The 19,239-nt window shown below is 37.2% G+C and overlaps 1 protein-coding gene across 2 annotated transcripts; it reads right to left on the bottom strand.

The window, feature by feature from the left end:
* zgc:194398 (midasin AAA ATPase-domain containing protein) lies at positions 1-14,179 on the bottom strand. Of its 2 annotated transcripts, none has more exons than XM_067438193.1 (12): positions 14,160-14,179; positions 10,804-10,939; positions 10,494-10,593; positions 10,296-10,381; positions 10,016-10,184; positions 9,735-9,914; positions 9,520-9,642; positions 9,128-9,240; positions 8,236-8,263; positions 8,049-8,151; positions 7,868-7,970; positions 1-7,714 (listed from the first exon to the last, which is right to left on the bottom strand). In XM_067438193.1, exons 2-12 carry the CDS (start codon positions 10,936-10,938, stop codon positions 1,331-1,333), a joined length of 7,524 nt encoding a protein of 2,507 aa, XP_067294294.1. In that variant the 5' UTR covers position 10,939; positions 14,160-14,179; the 3' UTR covers positions 1-1,330. The 2 variants fall into 2 exon arrangements, with proteins under 2 accessions (XP_067294294.1, XP_067294293.1); XM_067438192.1 differs by having other exon boundaries at positions 9,128-9,243.
* Positions 14,180-19,239: the final 5,060 nt, after the last annotated feature.

Consider the following 19,239-nt stretch of genomic DNA (forward strand, 5'->3'; position numbering starts at 1 on the left):
TTGAAATAACCTAAGGTCATTTATGACTTTATTTAAACATTTCAGAAAAAGTAACAAATCACAGTTCAGGAAAATGTTTTCACAGGACAATGAAAAAATGTGATAGTGATGTGAAAAGTGAAACTTTAAGCTACATGAACTGCTCTGCTAACAGAATGGAGTGTAAATATAACATTACACACTCACAAACATTTGCTATTTAAAAGGTATGAAACTTATACAAGAAAAGGGTCCAGTTACAAAATATATTGCTTTGAGATGCACAAAAGGCTAGTATAATTTCATTGGTAATAAAAATAAGGGCAGTTGTTGCAGATTTTCTATAATTTGGGACACTGCAGTCACAAAACGTGTCACAAACTCACCTTTGAAAGGTATCAAATATAAGTGATGGGAACACATTCTGCACATTGGAAAAAATTCACACAAAACACTTGCCCATTTACTTTGAAAATGAGGAATAATATTTAGTTTAGCATCCTATCCAGAACTGAATGTAGTGAATTGTTGCATGTGAATTCATTTAGTTGAATTTTTGGGATTTAAAATAAAAAAATATGGAATATATAAAAATAGTGCTACATTAAAAACTACCTATAATGATTATAGAATAAAAATGTAAAAAGAAACAATAACTGTGTCTAACTTAAAAATACTATAGTTAGACATTACCAACTAAAATGTAATACATATTAAGCTTAAAGCTACACTGTGTGATATTTTCCCCAACTAGCGGTGAAAAGGTATATGACCATCCAGTGAATATTAGTTTCTGTTCCTCTCAATTCTGATTTCGTTTTAACTCCTACGGTGGCCGATTTAATCCAAGATTAACATGGCAATCCTCCTCTTCACATTCGACACCATTGATTGTTAAAATACGAAAGGCGAAGCTTGAATTTACGGGTATGTCCCTCTTTGGCTAATGTACTTTCAAGATGGAGGGGCAACATGGCGACCAGCATTCGAACCCCTCACCCGTATGTATTTTCAATGGCATATTATAAACTTACGAGAATACTTTATTACTTGAAAGAAGTAAATATACATTAATGAGCACATATATTTTTGAAAGAACTAAGTGTTTTTAGCTAAGAATAAACTAAAAAAGTTACACAGTGTGGCATTAATTCACCAGCAAATCCTAATTTCAAGAAACCTTGTATTTTATAAAAATCCCCAATACTTCAGGAAAGAAAAGTAGTTGTAAAATAATTTGCATGATTTTGCAAGTCAAAAAACAATGTAATAGAAAACTTCACATTATATCATTGGTAGGTCCCTTAAGCAATGAATAGGAGGCTTGTATTAATAGAAGAGATAGAATCTGCTAAACTATGTTTTCCCTAACATAGCGTTTTGATCTGCGTGCAGGTGTCAAGTCAGTTATGGCTTTTCTTTTTTTCTGATGTCTCTGTTTCACTGTTTGTTGTACTTCTGCCTTCTCAGAATCTGATTCATCTTCCATAGTGTTCTTTTTAGATTCATGCATTTGCAGTCTCATTGATCTTCGTCTGCTTGAAGATATAATTGAGCTACTCTGAAGAACATGCTTTTCACTGATAAGACCTTTCTCATCCTCATTAGAGATATTTTCTTCACCTTCATCCGATTTTATTGCGGATGTGAATATGTCTTTTGTTGCCTCTGTGGCCACTCTGCTCTCCTCATCTGCTTTGACTTCTTCTTGATCAGATGTTTCCTCTACCGCTAACTCTAAAGTGAAGCCCTCGTTTGTACTGAACTCTTCTGTCTCCACATTTTGCTCTATCACTTTCTCCATTTCACCTGTCTGTTCTATTTTCTTGCTATTTTGCTCCATAACCTCTTCGTTATCCTCATCTGTCTGAGGTGTATTTGATCCTTTCTCGTTCGGCTCCTCTTGAGCTTCACCTGCATCTGTCTTGGTGTCTTCATGTATATCACAATCTCCATCTGATTTAGTCCCTTTTGAAATGTTCTTTTGTATTTCTCCACCCAATTTACTGCCCTCAAAAACTTCTGCAGGTACTTCTGTAGGTACTTCTGAGCTCAGCTCTACATTGTCTGTAAATGTCACTTCTATTGTCTCAGTTTGTCCCATAACTGCCTCCTTGGCTTGCTCGCCATCATGCTCTTGTCTGCGAAGACGTTTGGATTTTCTTGGAGCAGCAGTTTCAACAGTCACTCTTTTTCTCAGGGTTTTCCTTTCCACTGCTGTTTCCTCCAAATCAAAAGAACTTCCTTCCACTGCTCCCTCATTTTCTTTTTCCTGGAGTCTTTCTTTTTCCTCTTCTTCTTGTACACTAGATTCCTTGTGTTCCTTAGGCACCTGCACATCTTTCTCAAGATTTTTCTCTTGAGTATTGTCCTGCTCATCGATTTCTGGGCTGGCACTATTGCTTTCATTGATGTCATTTCCTTCCTCCACAGTATCATTTTTTGTCTCCGTTTCCTTTGCCTTCCCTTCTATATTTACCTGAATAATGCCTTCTCCTTCTTTTGTCTTCAAATGTTCAAATTCAGTAATGTTCTTTTCAACATTTAATGCCTCCTTTTCCCCCTCTATAGGAATACTTAAATTATCAGCTGAATCAATTTCATTGCCACATATGTTGTCCATAGTTTCTTTTTCTGACTCCATCTCTTGCCTGTGGAGCTGTTTTAATTTTCTTCTTGGCGTAGACTGGACTGTAACTGTACGGTATCTGAGACTTCTTCTTGTAATGAGGGGTGTTTCTTGATCAGAGCTTTCTAAATCAACACTCCCCTCCATAGCTGTTGTCTTGAATTCGTTTTTCAGATTGGTTCCCCCCACATTTTCCTCCTTTGACACTGCTTCTTCTTGTTGAGTAGCATCCTCTTCTACTGAGCTTGTTCTTATTTTCTCTTCTCTCTTATCTTGAATATTCTCCTCTGGTTTCTGGTCTGTGTCTTCCTGCTGAGACTCTGCTTTTTCGTCTTCTTGAACTCCCCCGTCTACAACTTTTTGTGTTTTATCCATTTCTATCATAATTTCATTTTCAGTTGTTTCAGTTGAGTTCTTGGTCTCAACATGTTCATCTGAAGCTTTGTCAGGCAACCCTTCATCCACCTTTCCCTTGTCAGTTGTTATGACTCTCTCTTGCTCATATGAAGTAGTTTCCACCAAATTTCCATTTTTGCCTGGACTTCCCATGTGGGTATCTGCTGAAATAATCGGTACACAGATATTCACAGTCTCTACTGTCATTGATGAGATTCCTTCATTTCTACTCATATCTGCATCTTTCACTTGTTCCAACTCTGCTGTGTGGAGACGTGTAGATTTTCTTGTCTTCTGTGCAGATGTAACTGATTGTGCACTGATCCTCAGACCTCTCCTTGTGATCCTTTCACTTTTATTTTCAGAGCTTTCCATCTGTGAGACCTTCTCCTCTACTTGAATGGTGGTCTCCTCTATAACATATGTTTGCTCCTTGCAAACCAATGGAACTTTATCCATGTGTTTTTCTGACGCAGCTGTTTCTTTGTCATTTTTAACCAATGACTCTTTTTCATGTTGCTTTAAACTGGCTTTATCTCTTCCCATCCCAGGAGCTGCATCATTCTCTAAGTGTGTTTTCTTGTCCTCCATCTTGTTGATTTCTTCAATTCCTTTTTCTGTTACATCCTTTTCAGGTTCTCCTTCTACAGGTGGGACAACCTCCTCATTATCCTCTTCCACTGGCTCCATTGCTTCAACTGTCTCTTCTGAGACTGCTTGAGTTATATTCTTGGTCACCACTGTGTGTCTTTCCTGATGTTCAACAGCTGCTTCAACTTCTTGATTTTGTACACGTCTAGATTTCCTTGTTGGTGGAGACTGAACTTTTATTTTTCTACGTCTGAGAATTATCTCTGTGCTGAATGGTACTTCCTCTTCTAAGATTTCCTGTACAGCTTCTGGTGCCTCCTGAGCAAGACTGCTCATCTCTACATCACTGTCGTGTTTTTTCTCTTTTGAAACAATATCTTTATAATTTTCTGTCTCCTTAAATATATTTGTTTTGTCTGCCATTGTCGTTGCATCTGGATGCTCTATAGAAGTTACAGCTTCTTGCACATCCTCATCTATGACTGCCTTATATTCCTCTACAATCTCTGTCTCCTTTACATAATTTTGTTCTTTCAAAACATCTGTCAGTTTCTGCCCCTCACATGACATTTCTTGTTGATCAAGTTTGTTCTGCACTTCAACTGGGTTTACTTCCTCCATTTTGTCCTCTTCTTCCTCAGGGGTGTTTTCAGTATTTTCCTCTTTTTGTAGTTCTTCGAATTGTTCAACATGTTCTGATGTCTGGATACATAGTTGATATTCACTTTTATCTGACTCATCGAGTTCCAGTTTTTCCTCTGTCTTTGAATACGCTAGGACTTCTGGAGTGTCACTCTTTTCTTCTGTACTTTGGGAAAGTTTGTTTAAATCTACAAGTACTACTGTGGCTTTTGGCAGTTGTACTATTGGAGTATCACCTTTCTCTACTTCTTCACCAGGTTCTTCTAGTGTGACCTCCTCTAAAATCTTAGGTGCCTCCTTTTTATTCTCTGTTTCTACACCCATCTGCAGTACAGACGTCTCAGGTCCAACAGCTGAAGTTTTCTCAACATTTGTGTTTAGTATTTCATTAGGACTTTCCAAATTCATCTCTACTGTAATTATTGGTATACACACATTCACAGTTCCTTCTGTTGTTGCTGAGGATTCTTTGTATTCATTTCTACTCATATCTGCTTCTTTTACTGGTTCCAACTCTCCTTTGTGTAGACGTGTAGATTTTCTGGTATTCTGTGTAGATGTGACTGATTTGGCACTGAGTCTGGAACTTCTCCTTCTGATCTTAGCATTGTCACTTTGATTGGTTTCAGTGCTTTCCACCTGTGAGACCTCCTCTATTTGAATGGTGGTCCCCTCTACAACATATGTTTGCTCCTTGCTAACCACTGTGTCCACATCCATGGGTGTTTCTGTCTCAGCTGTTTGGTTCTTTTGTTGATCTAAATTGGCTTCTTCTCGCATCTCAGGTGCCTCATATATGTCCTTTGTTGCAGCTAAATTTGTTTCTCTGTTTTCCATGTTGTTGATTTCTTTAACTTCTTTTTCTAAAACATCTCCTTCAGATCCTGCTTCCACAAATGGAATCACCTTCTCAGTAACCTCTACAGTTGATTGTTGAGGTTCTTTCTCTTTATCTATTTCTACACCTACTTGATCCACTTTGTCAACACTCTGTTCTGTTACTATTTCATTGTTTTCTTTTTCCTGAGAAAGACTGCTCACTCCTTCATCCTTATTTTGATTGTTTTCATTTTTAGTGTTTTCCACCAGGTTGCTCTGAGCTGGCATTGTGGCCAAATCTTCTGTTGGCTTTTGCTCCTCAAATACCATGTCTTGTTTATCGAGTTTGTTCTGCTCTTCAACTGTGTTTTCTTCTTCTATTTTTTCTTCCTCAGGAATAATTTCAGTATCTTCATGTGTTTGTATGTCCTCTTTATGTCCCCCCTCTTCTGATTTCAGCTTGCATAGTTCTAGTTCACTTTTATCTGGTACACCCAATTCCAGATGTTCCTCCATTTGGGGATGTTTTAAGACATCTGGAGTCCCAGCCTCTTCTGTATTTTGGGTAAGTTTGTTTAAATCTACAAGTACTACTGTGGCTTTTTGTAATTTTACTACTGGAGTACCATCCTCTATCTCTCTCTCCTTATCAGGTTCTGCTTCTTTTTCTTGATCATCTATTTCTACACCCATAAGTAGCTTGGATTTCTCAACATCAACAACTGCAGTTTCCACAGGCTTTGCGTTTGCCATATCATCAAGACTTTCAAATCTGGTCTCTGTTGTAATAATTGGTAAACAGACATTCACAGTCTCTTCTGTTGATGCTGAAGTATTTTTGTTTTCATTTATAATCATCCCTGGTTCTTCCATTGGCCCCAACTCAGCTAAATTTGCTTTCTTGTTCTCCATCTTGTTGACAACTTGATCCATTTCTTCAACTTTCTCTTCTGTCATTGAGACTGATTCAGTTGTATTCTTGGTCACCACTGTGTGTCTTTCCTGATGTTCAACATCAGCTTCAGCTTCTTGTTTTTGTACATGTCTAAATTTCCTTCTCAGAGGAGACTGAACTCTTATTGTTCTATGTCTGAGACATCTTTCAGTGCTGATTGCTGCCTCGTCTTCCTGGACATCTTTCTCCTGAGCAAGACTGCGCATCTCTATGTCACTGCCTATTTGTCCAGTTAAATTTGCTTCCTTGTTCTCCATCTTTTTGATTTCTTTAACTTTTTCTGTTAGATCCTCATCAGGTTCTGCTTCTACAAGTGGGATGTTCACCTCAGTAACCTCTGTAATCTGAGGTGTTATCTCTTTGTTATCTATGTCTGTAGCTTTCAGCAGTTCAGAACTTCCAGATTCAATGACTACTGTTTTATCAACATCTGTGTTTGCCTTTTCACTCTTCTCAGGACCTACATCCTCTGCAATAACTTCATCCCTCTCTGGGTTTTCATCAGTCCTAAATTTGGCCTCACTTTGTGGTTCTATACTTTCTGCCTGCTGAATCACTGCTTTGCTACGTGTAGATCTTCTAACAGGGGTGATCTTGATTGGTTTCAAGGTGCTTCTGAGACATCTAACTGTCACCCCAGGGTCAACTGGTTGATCTAGAATTGTTGATTTACTTGGGGTGTCAGTAGATCCTTTCTTTTGCGCATCCTCTTTAGCTTGTTCAGTGTTTGTTTTCTCCTTTGATTTCTCAACTTCCTCTGCGGTTTCTGGTTCTGGCTTACCCTCTTGTTCTTTGTATCCAGTTAATTGTTCTGGAGTTCTTTTGGCATCAGTTACTACATTATATCCTTCTGTTGTGTCCAATGTACCATCTTGTTCCTCCATTCTCATAATCTCTTCAACTACTTGTTGCTCCGATGAAATTGTGTGTTTTATTTCATCTTGTTCAGCAATATCTGTCTCTTTCTTATTATCACTTTCCTCTTTATGAGAAAGTTTATGCAAATCTACAAGTTCAACTTTAGCTTCACTCAATGTCAACATTTTAGAGCTATTCTCCACTGTCTCCTCATCTTCTTCGAGTGTTGTTTTCAATTTTAGTACCTCACCAGACTCTACAGATGACTGTTGTGGTGCTTCATCTTGGTCTATTTCTAGAACTACATCTACAGTTTCCCCAACCTGTTTGATTTCAGCGTTCATAGTAGAATCAGTTTCCACTGTAAGCTCTTTTTCTTTGTATTCCTCAACCTCTGACTCTGCCTCTGCTTTGTTAGCAAGAACCTCTTTTATAGCTTCAGTATTGCTATATGTTTCAACAGTCCCACTCACAGGTTTATCTTCCTCAATCTTTTTGTTCTTTTCTAAATTCTCATTTTGTTCATCTTCAGTTCCTGTACTCATCTTGACAATTTCTATATCCACCACAGACTGAAGTTGGCTTTGGTCAATAGACCCTATAGTGGCTCCTTGTGTTACTACAGTGTGCTCCAAACTGACCATTTCACGTTCCTCTTCGCTGACCATTTCACGTTCCTCTTCACTTTGGCTCTTTATTTCCCCAGCTGTGGTGAGGTGAGTGACTGGAGTCCCCTCTAATGTAGCTGTGGCTTTGTCTTTTTCAGTTTCATGTTCCTCCTCTTTCTGTGAACTTCTAAGCTCAGAAATGTTTGTCACAGTTGCAATTACTGTGTCTGTTGTATTCTGCCAAATTAGAGAAGACAGATGTTAATTACTCTACTGACAGTGTGAAATATTTTAAAGAAATAAGGTTAATTAAGAAAAACGAAGTACAATAATACTGTTCAAACTGTTTAGTAATAAAACAAACATAGGCTTCTTTGGTTGAATTCATACCCTGTGTAAAGTTTCTGATTCTTTTACAGAAAAAGTGTTATCAAGATTTTCCTCGGTTGCCACCTCAATTGGACTTTCAACTCCTGCCTCGATATCTTCCACCCTTTGAGAGACAATTCATTATGTTCACAATGTAGCAATAAACACTGTTATATGGTATTCTGCTGAAAGGCAGTGTTACCTGATTATGTTAGTTGAAAGCCTCTCCTCTGAATTCTCTCTGATACCTCTGCGTTGCAGGTTGCTACCTCTGCCACGCCTTGTGACAGGTATGTCATCTACTTCTGTAACCGTGAAGAATATCAGTTAGATTTGGCTGGAGAGTCTTTAATGAACAAATTACTGGTCAACCAAAAGATTATACTTGCCTGTGGTGATGTCTGTAATAGTCTCCTCCTAAAGTTAATATCAACATTAGACATAAGATTTACTTCATAATATAAATCAATATGATACAATATGAATTGAACAAGGCTTTTTTAATATATGCACTGGACGAAAAAAAATTCATATGCAGCCATCTTGACATTTACATAATATAATATAATGTCAACATTTATCAAAATCTTAAAAATTAAATCAGTTGCCAACTAATTTTGCGAGTTGGTGATACATTTTTTCTGCTTATTCCAGCATGACGTATCCCGATTTTCCAGCAGAAGGAACTGGATGAAATATCCTTACTGATATCGATTCCACAATCTGACTTTTGATGCAGCCTGCAATCATAAGCACACCATATGTGTTCATTTGGTCAGATGAGAACTAGTCCCCTGACTGAGCCTGGTTTTTCCCAAGGTTTTTTTTTCTCTCTCTCCATTCTGTCACTTGATCGAGTTAGGGTTCCTTGCCACTGTCACCTTTGACCTGCTTAGTTGGCGACACTTAATATTCATCTACTGTATATTATTGACTTAACTTCACTAACTGCATTTTATATGGCCCCTAATAATCTGATTGTATTCGGACTAGTAGCATAATCGTAATAAAAAGTCACATGTAACGAAGTCAAATCGAAATTAATTGGCCAGATCTGATTTAATTTAATTCGGATTTTAAGAGATTGTTTATTCCTTTTGTAATCCGATGGAGAAGACATATATATATATATATATATATATATATATATATATATATATATATATATATATATATATATAGAATCAAATCATTGCTAATCGGAAACTAGTAAATCAAATATATTTTCTGTCAAATCAAAGTTCATTAATACAAAGGTAACAAAATCATAAATTCATGTACCACAAACTCCTCCGTGTATTCAGTGGTTTCCTGAACCTTTGTGATCTCAATTTCTGTTGGAGCAGTGACATCATCTTCCTCAAATTCCAGTTTGCTCACAACCTGGTCCTTCTCTGCTAATAAAGAACGACATTATTAGGGCTATAATCCATATTTTTTATATAAGATTAATAAGATGATACGCTAATCAATTAATTTTTTAGCAAATTTATCATCACAAGTAATCGCAAATATCAATATTTGCTGGGAAAAGCCTCAAGATTAACATGACTTTATCATTGTGTCTGACAAAAGCCCTGAATAGGCAAAAAATGGCTTTAGAAGTCAATTTATTGTTTATTTGTTTTTTATTTACATATCACTGAAGCTAAAAATAAAGACATTTCCCTTACCATTTAGCTTCAACTTCTGTAGCCTTTTTGCTATTAGAGTTCTCTGGAAAGGGCTTCCTATTTTCTCCACTTCCCACAGAATCTCTTTGTCTGCTGGATACATACTGAAGTACTTTTCACAAACTATAAAGAAAGAGTTTAGAGATACCAAATGTAGAAATCAAGAATAATAACTTTTATGTGAGAAAAGGTATAATGTATGTCTGTTTCTATACCTTTATACATAGCTTCTGAAAGAGGGAATTTTAACCCTATATACTCATTTCTGAAGCTATCAACAAAGTCTTCCAGTATCTTTATGCCATGACCCTTGCCCCGATGACACTTCCTGACAAATACTGTGTCCATGACAGGAAGTTGATAGCACTGGGTCAAGAAGTTTCTGCACAAGCTACCTGTTTAGAGTAAGTAAGTGTAGAGTAATATGAATTTTCTAAAACATGAAAATGAGTAATGTGTGGAAGTGTATATAAGGTTTTGAAAGAACTGTTATTACCTTTTGGTTTGTATGAGTAAAAGCCAATGGCCTCTCCATCCTTCCATAGTATTTTTGCATTTTCTTGATCACAATGGCAGAGAAAGGAAATATCTTCACTGCTCTTCTCATTTCTCAACACAATTCTGTTGAGAACATACAGGACTATCCTCTCCCCAAGAGTCCTGACCTACGATAAGCATGGCACTAGTCTTGATGTAGTTATACAAATGTATTCAACTGATCCATATTTTCAAAATAAGCATTACTGGCCTTGCATAAAAAAAGAGAAAACTCTGACCTTGATCAGGCCTGTTCTTGAGGGCTCTGCTGTTTTAAGAACATCTTCAACTCCCCACCACTGACCCAACAAATAAAGCCCAACAACTGCACATATAATGTAATAAGTTTGATCAAATATACAGTGTTAACATTTCAATATGTTGCATTACAATATGTCGCAAATGATTCAGATTTGTATAACTTCTGACCATATTACCTGTGGTAAAGTCATCAGGTGAGAACAATCCAAGAAGCTTCTTTGTAGTATCTGCTCCATACAGAGGGACAAAGCTCACATTGCCGAGTCCAATCTCTATCTATCACCAAGAGAACATACTTCAAAATGTGAATGTTTTGAAACCACATCTTTCATATAAGAATTGTTGTGAGTGTTGCCATCAATAAAAATAAAAAAAATTGCAAAAAAAATATATTATATGAACAATAATATTAAACTTTCCTGAGAATTAAATATGCATTTTGAAGGAAAAGGTTGCAGACATTATAGATAGCACCTCCCATCTTACCTGTTTGGAATCGGGAAGACTGAGGTACTCCACTGTGTTAGGACTTCTGCAGGGGAGCTGAGACATGTATTCCTCGGCTGCCCGCTCTAAGGACTCATGATCCACATTTGTCAGAATATCTACAGGATATGCCATCCTATGGAAGAAATTATAGTAAAATTAAAAAATAAATTAAAAAAATTCCACTCACATAATATCTAAAAAAATATGTCTTAACTCGGCTATGGAAGTTGTAAACGATAATGTCTGACTGCTTATTGTCTCTTTTTGGTTGGTGGTTTGGGACCAACATAAATACAGCAAAACAGTAATTGTCACGCATATGTTCTGTCAGTTTCATTATCATGGACATTTAGTTTGTTTTCATCAGTTTGTCTTGTCGTCCGATTTTCAAAAACATTTTTGCTGATTGACTTGGCTTATGGGTTAAAACTCTTTAACAAAAACTTTTTAAAATCCTTCTTGGAAAAAATTAAGGAAAAAATAATTACTTCCGGAACCAGTGCCGTTATCACATCTGTTCAGTGCAAGGGGATAATCTAGCACTCGGAAAGCGTCCCACCCATAGGGGCGGCCATTGCTAACCAAGCCATCACCTGCTGCTAGCATCCCATTGAGTCACCATTAGATCCCATTTTTGAGTCACTTTGACAGTGAATAACTTTACATCTGAGGTGTTTAAAGACTCCATTTGTTCATTGTTTATTTATAAAGAAACACGACAATGCATAAAAGGCTCCATTACCTTTGATCTTATACTATTGCCCCGTAGAAGCTGTTTTTGTAAAAATAGGCTAACTATTGCGTCATAACCAACGCGACTCTGTCGCACAGTTGAGAAATTACCGTATAGACAGGAGGAGACGCTCAGAAACAATCTTTTATCGTCTATGAGGCAGTCGGGGGGACGTGGAGACATAAAGTCCGATAAAGTCAAGGGAGAAGAATGGGGAGAAGCCCATAGTGAGCCAAAAGCAACAGGAGAAAATATTTAAACAACGGGATTCAGATTTCACTTTCCACAACTACTAGAAGACCTACAGCTGTCAGACAGGAGGCTCACGTCACATCTATGTCGTCAAGCTCAGTCTGAGCCTGCGCAGTTCGCTCAGCCATCAGGAAGTGAGTGCCTCTGATTGACCTCATTTTCCACCGTTGAAGTCAATGGGAACACTCTGTCCATTTCTTTTACTGTCTATGGTTCTGTGTCATGCACTCTGTGGGACTTTTATGTTGAAGTTTATCTGTGCATTGTGTCTGTGTCCTGTTCCTGTGGTATTTCATATGCTGCGTCCCAATTCGCCTACTTATACTACGTCCTAAAAGTATGTACTCTTTTTGTGAAGAAAAAGTATATACTTTTGAGTGTGTAGCAGAAAAGTATGCAAGCTTCGGGACATACTACTTCGCCATCTTTAACGGACTCTGTCGCTTAGTTACGTGCATCCCGTCACCGTTTATCTGCCCTGTCAATCATCGTCAGATTCGTCACAGTTCAAATCCTTCACATTCAGTTTAATCTCCTACCGTATCGGAGAGAAATGTAGCCGCTCGTTGATCTGCCATTTGTGGGTCTTTAATGCAGAGACTCTCCTCATGTATTTACAGTTTAAATATAATGATGCATTTAAAAGTTAATGGCCAAACGTGTCATTTCAAAAGTTCTCAATGCTGCCGCGGGTGAAATATAATGTGACAACACTGAATAAATATATTTTTGTCAGGTTAAATATTGATAGTTGGTCACTCAAACCCCTTTATCTAAACTTCTCTACTTAACCGGCGAACTCGCACATCCGTCATGTTTGTAGTTTTTTAACGCTTTTTATCCGCGTTTGTAGTTCTAATCGAATCCTCGTCCAACTCGCAATGGGTTGTGGGCAATATCAGCCGTTAGAGTGCCCATCGATCCATACTGTGAATTCGGACCGGAAATAGTAAACCATCCGGGAATCTTTGGAATACTCTTTTCAACATACTACGATTTGGGACATACTAATTCTATTTTCGAATACTATTTAGGATGGATAGTATGCGAATTGGGACGCAGGGATAGTTCTTTGCAGTTTTTCTTCATGATTAGTTTTCCCCAGGTGTTCCTTATTTGCCACTCCCCCTTGTTGTCTTGTTAACCTTGATTCCCTTGTTGTGTATACAGTAACCCCAGTGCTTCAGTTGTTCTCTGTCAGTCGTTGTTTTATGTTATGGTTAATGTTATGCAGGTGTTCTCGATTCCCCGTGTTTTTGGGCAGCGTTATTTTGTTCCAGATTTTTTATCTGTATTGTTTTTTCAATATTAAATTCTCCCTGCATTTTGGATCCTATCTCTGCCTGTCTTCTGTTCCGTGACAGACGTACCATTTCTTATTATTATCAATGTTGAAAATTGTTTTTCTGCTTAATATTTTTGTAGAAACTGTGATACATTTCTTTCAGGATTCTTTATTCCCCATAAAGTTCAAAAGAACAAAAGTTTGTAACAATTGACAATTTTCAAAATTCTCAAAAGAACAGAATTTGGTATTGGAACAAATCTAAGGAATGTGTTACTTATAATAGTTGTATAATTCCTGATGAGCATACAGCTAAACATCACTTTGATTGAATCACGTATAAATGCATCTACCTCTTTAATGGTGTCTTTTTTGTAATGTGGTAAATGCTGCTTGCGACATAAGACTAAAAATTGCCCTTGGGTGAAAGAACTGACATCTGCTGTTGATGATTATTGCAGTGGAGATAGAAAAATGCATCATGGATAGCTTAACAAGGAGGTGTGGCACACCAGAATGCCTCATCTTGCATTTCATAAGAAGTAGCTCTAAATTCAAGGAGCTGAAGAACATATAAGTGGGAGGAACAACGTCTGTAACATAAACATAAAAACAAAAAGTCATCTGTGCTTTGGGCCCCTTTTCTGGTTTTGCACATTCCTTCAATGTGTAAAGTTGTCCTTACATCCTGCAGCCAGGCTTTCCTCTTAATTAAAGATCAAGTGTGTAATTTCATACTGGTAGACTGCAGAGAGACAGATGATACATATACTACCTTTTGAAAGTGCAGATTGCATAGATAAATGACACACACAGTATACACTTGCAGTATAGGGAAAAACACTGAGTACAAAGCAGACGCCCTAGAAGCTAAGAGAATGAGTCAATGTGTAAGTGATTATGCATTTATGAGCACAGGCTGAATGTTAGCTTGTGCCTGAACCAGTCAATACAAGAATGTGTTGTTAGTAAGCCACATAACAAAGTGGGTTTGTTCATGTTTGTGCCTATATATTTGTTAGGAAAAACAGTTAAGGGCTGCCTTATGAATTAGTCAATGGCCCTTCTGTCAGGAAACATTACCAGTGAGGCAGAAAAGCAAGCTTTGTGTGTCTCTGTGTTTAGGTTTTGCTGAGAACCAGATGAACACCTTCCTCATGTACACACCTGCAGGGCAACCGAATATGAATATCAGCTCTTTGCAGAAACATGCTCACCGTAAACTACAACTGCAACAACAGTGTGCAATCTGGTTGTCTCTGCAACTTATAGTAAGGTTGTCAAAATGTGCTACAGTGACTTTAACAGTAACTTTAGATTAACTATCTCTTCAACAAGCCAGTTATGTATGGATTCATATGATCAATTTAACTATCAATTCAATGATATTGGGTTAAAACGTTGCTCTCCAATTAAAAACATTGCACTGTGTTCCTGTAAATCTCCATATAAAATAATGGCAGACTTCACTTTTATGAAATGGTTTGTACATAAACTTTAACACAACATTGCATGATCACACATAGGTGCTTTGCACATGACATTTACATGTGATATTATATGTCAACATGAAAACAAGTCATGCAAAATATTCAACAGGTCTAATCAACATTTTTCTGCTGCATGCATTCAAATAAAATTGTAATGCAAATATGCTTCTTTTAATTAATAAATGCATATGTAAACAGATAAAACTTAAGTTTAATATGCAATGTGCATAAAAAAGTTCTTAAATGGATAAATGAAAGATATAATTAAATAAATGTATTAATTTATGTACAGTAAAAACTTTTGAATTAACACTTTGGAATTGTTACCTGAAATATACCACCAATTATATATACAACATTCACACTATTTTATAAAGCTTTTCATACAAAGAATGAAATCAAAGGCCAGATAAAGTTAAAATACAGAAATTCCACACGGATTTCACGCAAAGCAAACTCTTTATCTAAAACATACTGCAAGAAAGGGTCCTTAGGTTCGCCAGCGAAAAGAATGGGGCTCGCAACAAAAGCCCTGAAAGGGTTGGTATACAGAAAGCTAAAGCGGAGTGGGTGTGTGTCCCGCTCGCTGCAGGAGGAATCCCTGCATTTAAAGTCCCATGAACCAAAACAAACCTTTAATTAATCCAACACGTTTTGCACGTTCCTTCATCGCAGCTAGAGACATTTATGGAGAAACGCTTTAAAACATTTATACGAGAATATTCCCTCGAAACCCTTTGTCTGTTTTTAAACGACAGTCGAAATGTGTTTCGAGAGGTTTTGAGTAGCCTACAGATGGCCAACTGTGCTGTGCGCGCATGTGTGTAAAAAAATATTTTGAGTTTAAGCATCGATATTCGACGACTGTGGGGGTGTAGGGCCTTTCGAGCGAATTTAAGCTCAGTCTTTAGGTGGACGGTGGACCGAGCAGTGTTCGTCAGGTAAAACGTTGGCAAAATATGCAGCCCCCAATAGCTTGCAATTACATAACATACGCACGTGTCGTTAATAAAAAGCTAACTTAGTTCAAGACTTGCTCTTGTACATGTTCTGAAATTGTGCAAGAGTGTTAAAACAGTTTTGTGCAAACAATTCTCGACATAGAACGACCAGCCATATGGGCAAAAGTGAATATTTTCAATAAATATGCCTGATTCATTAAACAGTGGACCTAGTAAACTCGAGCAGGAGCGAGAAGCTTAGTAAACAAACACTAATCCAGTGCGCTGATGATGCGTACTTGGCACGTCACGCCATTACATTGTTCTGATTTGCAGAACAAAAATAACGCCAAAGCATTCAGAGCATTTGTTATAGAAAGCAAGTGGAGCTTACCTGTTTTTTATTATTCCTGTCTAATAATATTTCAATTCCCGTAAACCTCCGTGAATGAATATTACGTGGCTGTTACATATAGTTCTGTATGTCAGCGCGAGCTCGAGCCCCCTCCCTCACTCTCTTTCCCTCCACTTTGAGAAGCGCACGAGCAGCCAACGGGAGATGAGCGCACAATCGCGTTATGCAATCACATTCACACTGCTTAAAACCTTTAATATTCTAGGCCTAAATCTGAAACGCGTTTGATACTGAAATATAAACATATTTGAAATAGCTCATGTTTTATTGGTAGAATTTAGAAGTAAATAACCAAATGTTAAGGAGTAGCCTAGGACTAGTTGTATTAACACATGCAACCTGTAATGCATTACAAGGGTATTAATGCATTATAATGCATGAATAATGCTTCATAAACAACCATATAATGTGTTGTATCATCTGTTAAATAATCATAACAACAGTTACACATTATAATAGCTTCTTAGCTATTTGTGGTTATAACTTTTACGAGTCGAAAACAATGGCAAATTATTATAACACCAGCTGGTACATGCATTTAAAATGCACCTTAAGGGTATTCTTAATCCATTATAATGCATGCAATCATGATGCCATAATACCGTATAGGTTACACAACATACACCACAACATTTAGAGCGTGCATGGAAGACATACAAAATGGATAGGCCTATGGCGCCACCAGTTATAACTTAACTTTTGAAAGAGCACCTCATTGACATTGAATGGGAATATTGACTTGCCAAGAAACACCCTTACACATTCTTGGCTGCCTTATACAAGGCATTACAAAATACAACTGACTTACAATGTGGTTAACCTGTAATATTTATGCACTTCTGTACTCAAACTGAACTGTATTGTGTGTTTAGATGTATCTTTGCTTGTCATTTTCAGGACAAAAACCAAAATAACAAAACCAGAGGCAGAAAGTAGTTGAGTAGTTTTAGTTAATCAGTGTTTTTCTTTGGAAAACTTTTACTTCACTACATTTCAAAGCATACTATATAATTTCATACTTTAACTGCACTACATTTCATAAATAAAAGTTTTTGTTTTCTTACTTTTAAAACGTAATTAAAAATGTTGTACTTTCTTACTTGAACTCAAGTAAAACTTTGAATTATTTTTACTTGAGTAAAACTATACAGGACTAAATTTAAGTATTTATGATATTCTATATAAAATGTATTGCAGTAAAAAGTATAGAATATTTTGGAATGTAGTGAAGTAAAAGTTTTCCAAAGAAGAACACTGGTAAAGAACATATATTTGAAAAATAAAATTACTTTGAAAGTAAAAATACTTATATGGACATGAATAAATACATATGGACATGAATAAAAATAACAACACATACACTTGTGTCATAACACTTCTAAATTGACATTTTTAAATGTTTGTTAAAATGGGATTGGCCTTATTACTAGTTTTTTTATATGGCTATATCTTGTGTTATAATGTAATCTTAAAAAATCTATTCTTCTGTCTTCCTCTTCTTGCATCAACAAAACCGTTACAAATGTATTGTAACTGTTGTTATGGTTATTTATCAGATGATACAACATGCATGTATTATAATGCTTTAAGAAAACCTATATAATGCATTATAAATACAGGCTTCATAGAAAGTGTTACCAAAAATCTTGCAGGTTAGCGTCTGGCCTATAGGCTGCTAGTCAAATATAGAATTTTAATTCACCTGAAAGAAAATCTGATGCAGAAGATCATTCAGACAAAGATTAGACTGTTTCACAGTGTTTGGCAAGCTACTTGGAAAATGTAGTGAGCTAAGCTACCAGTTACTCTACATTAAATTAAGCTTCACTACACTGAAGCTACCCCCCTGGGAAATGTAGCAAGCTAAGCTACAGCAAATTGAAAAAAGTAGTTTACTACATCTAAGCTACTTTTTATTTATTTAATTTTATATTGAACCCACTTCGTTCCAATCAATGCTATTTCAGTGATCAATAAAAGTTAAGCTTATAGACACACATTGTTTTTAGGTATTGAAAAACTGTAAGAAATCAATTCGGCATGTGATCCATAAAATTAACAAAACCCGGGGCCTATTGCACAAAACTAGGATAAGGGATTAAGCTGGGATTTCTTGGTGATCTTGTCATTTTAATGCAAAATTTAGTACACAGCTGTCATGTAAACATACCCTGAACTCATACCAAGAACGATACTCTGTTACTGACTGTTCTGTTGTGACCATAATAAATCACAAAGAGTTTTTCTTCAGTTCTGACTGCAGGCAGTGTGCCCACGAAGTATGCACGCCTGGACATAAGCACTTCACACAGCTGTGAGTGCTTTACCGAAGCACAGAAGGCATCACAAGCCTTGTGCCATTTTAACTTTCTGTACACTTCTTCCAGTCCCCTCTATTCAGGCGGCTGGAGATGTCAACATTGCAGTTAACGAGCCTGTGATGAAGCACTCACACCTGCACACAAATGCTGTATTAACAATGACCCTAATAAATCATTAAAATAGTTTTTCCTCTGTTTCGACTGTAGGCAGTGTGCCCACTACAGTATGCACCCCTGCACATAAGCACTGTTATTTTAGCGCCATAAATTAACACAAAAGCCCTGCCGCAGCCGGATTACCACCACAGACTTCCTTTACATTTTCCCAGTCCCCTCTGTTCAGGTGGCCTGTTATTAAACATGCACGCCTGCACACAAATGCCATTTAAACAACGACCCTAATAAAACAAAGTTTTTTCTCTTTTCTGACTGTAGACAGTATGCCCACTAGAGTATGCACCCTATAGAGCGTGAGCCCACTACAAACTGGTGCCACTACACATAAGCACTGTCCCCACAGTGTAAAGCACAAACCAGCATATATATCAGAATGTGTTGAACATAATAAAACGAATAAAACTTCAAAAAGAAGCTGTGGAAATTGTCGCCTTAGCAATAAACGAGTCAGGCTTTTACAATTGCTACCTTGTTCCAAAAAAATCCCTAGCTCCCTGTGCATTTACGAAGTGTATGGATGCAGCCCTTACCCCCCTGAGACTACGCTGCGAGTACTGAACTACATCTACGATTGGCTGGTTATAGCCCAATCAGAGGCACAGATTAGAAAAGGTATCACAGGTCCTGGCTCCTCAGCCATCTAGGATTTCGGGGTCTCAGGATCAAAACTGCAAGAGCGCCCTCTTTTTCCAGCCAGAATATTTATTTTCATGAACTCGATACAGATGAGAGTACGGCTTACATCACAGTGCATGCTCGCCATCCAACGTCTAGCGGCGTCGTTTAAAGCTGGCAATTACACTCCTCTCAAACATTTTC

Source organism: Pseudorasbora parva, chromosome 3, assembly GCF_024679245.1.
Source record: "Pseudorasbora parva isolate DD20220531a chromosome 3, ASM2467924v1, whole genome shotgun sequence".
Lineage (NCBI taxonomy): Eukaryota > Metazoa > Chordata > Actinopteri > Cypriniformes > Gobionidae > Pseudorasbora > Pseudorasbora parva.

Excerpts from the sequence above, each read along its gene's own strand:
- zgc:194398 (XM_067438192.1), bottom strand. The coding sequence starts at position 10,938 with ATGGCATATCCTGTAGATATTCTGACAAATGTGGATCATGAGTCCTTA. Across the intron at positions 10,382-10,493 it reads ACCTGATGACTTTACCACAG|TTGTTGGGCTTTATTTGTTG; the intron begins GTAATATGGTCA and ends TTATATGTGCAG. Across the intron at positions 8,152-8,235 it reads TATTACAGACATCACCACAG|AAGTAGATGACATACCTGTC; the intron begins GCAAGTATAATC and ends TCACGGTTACAG.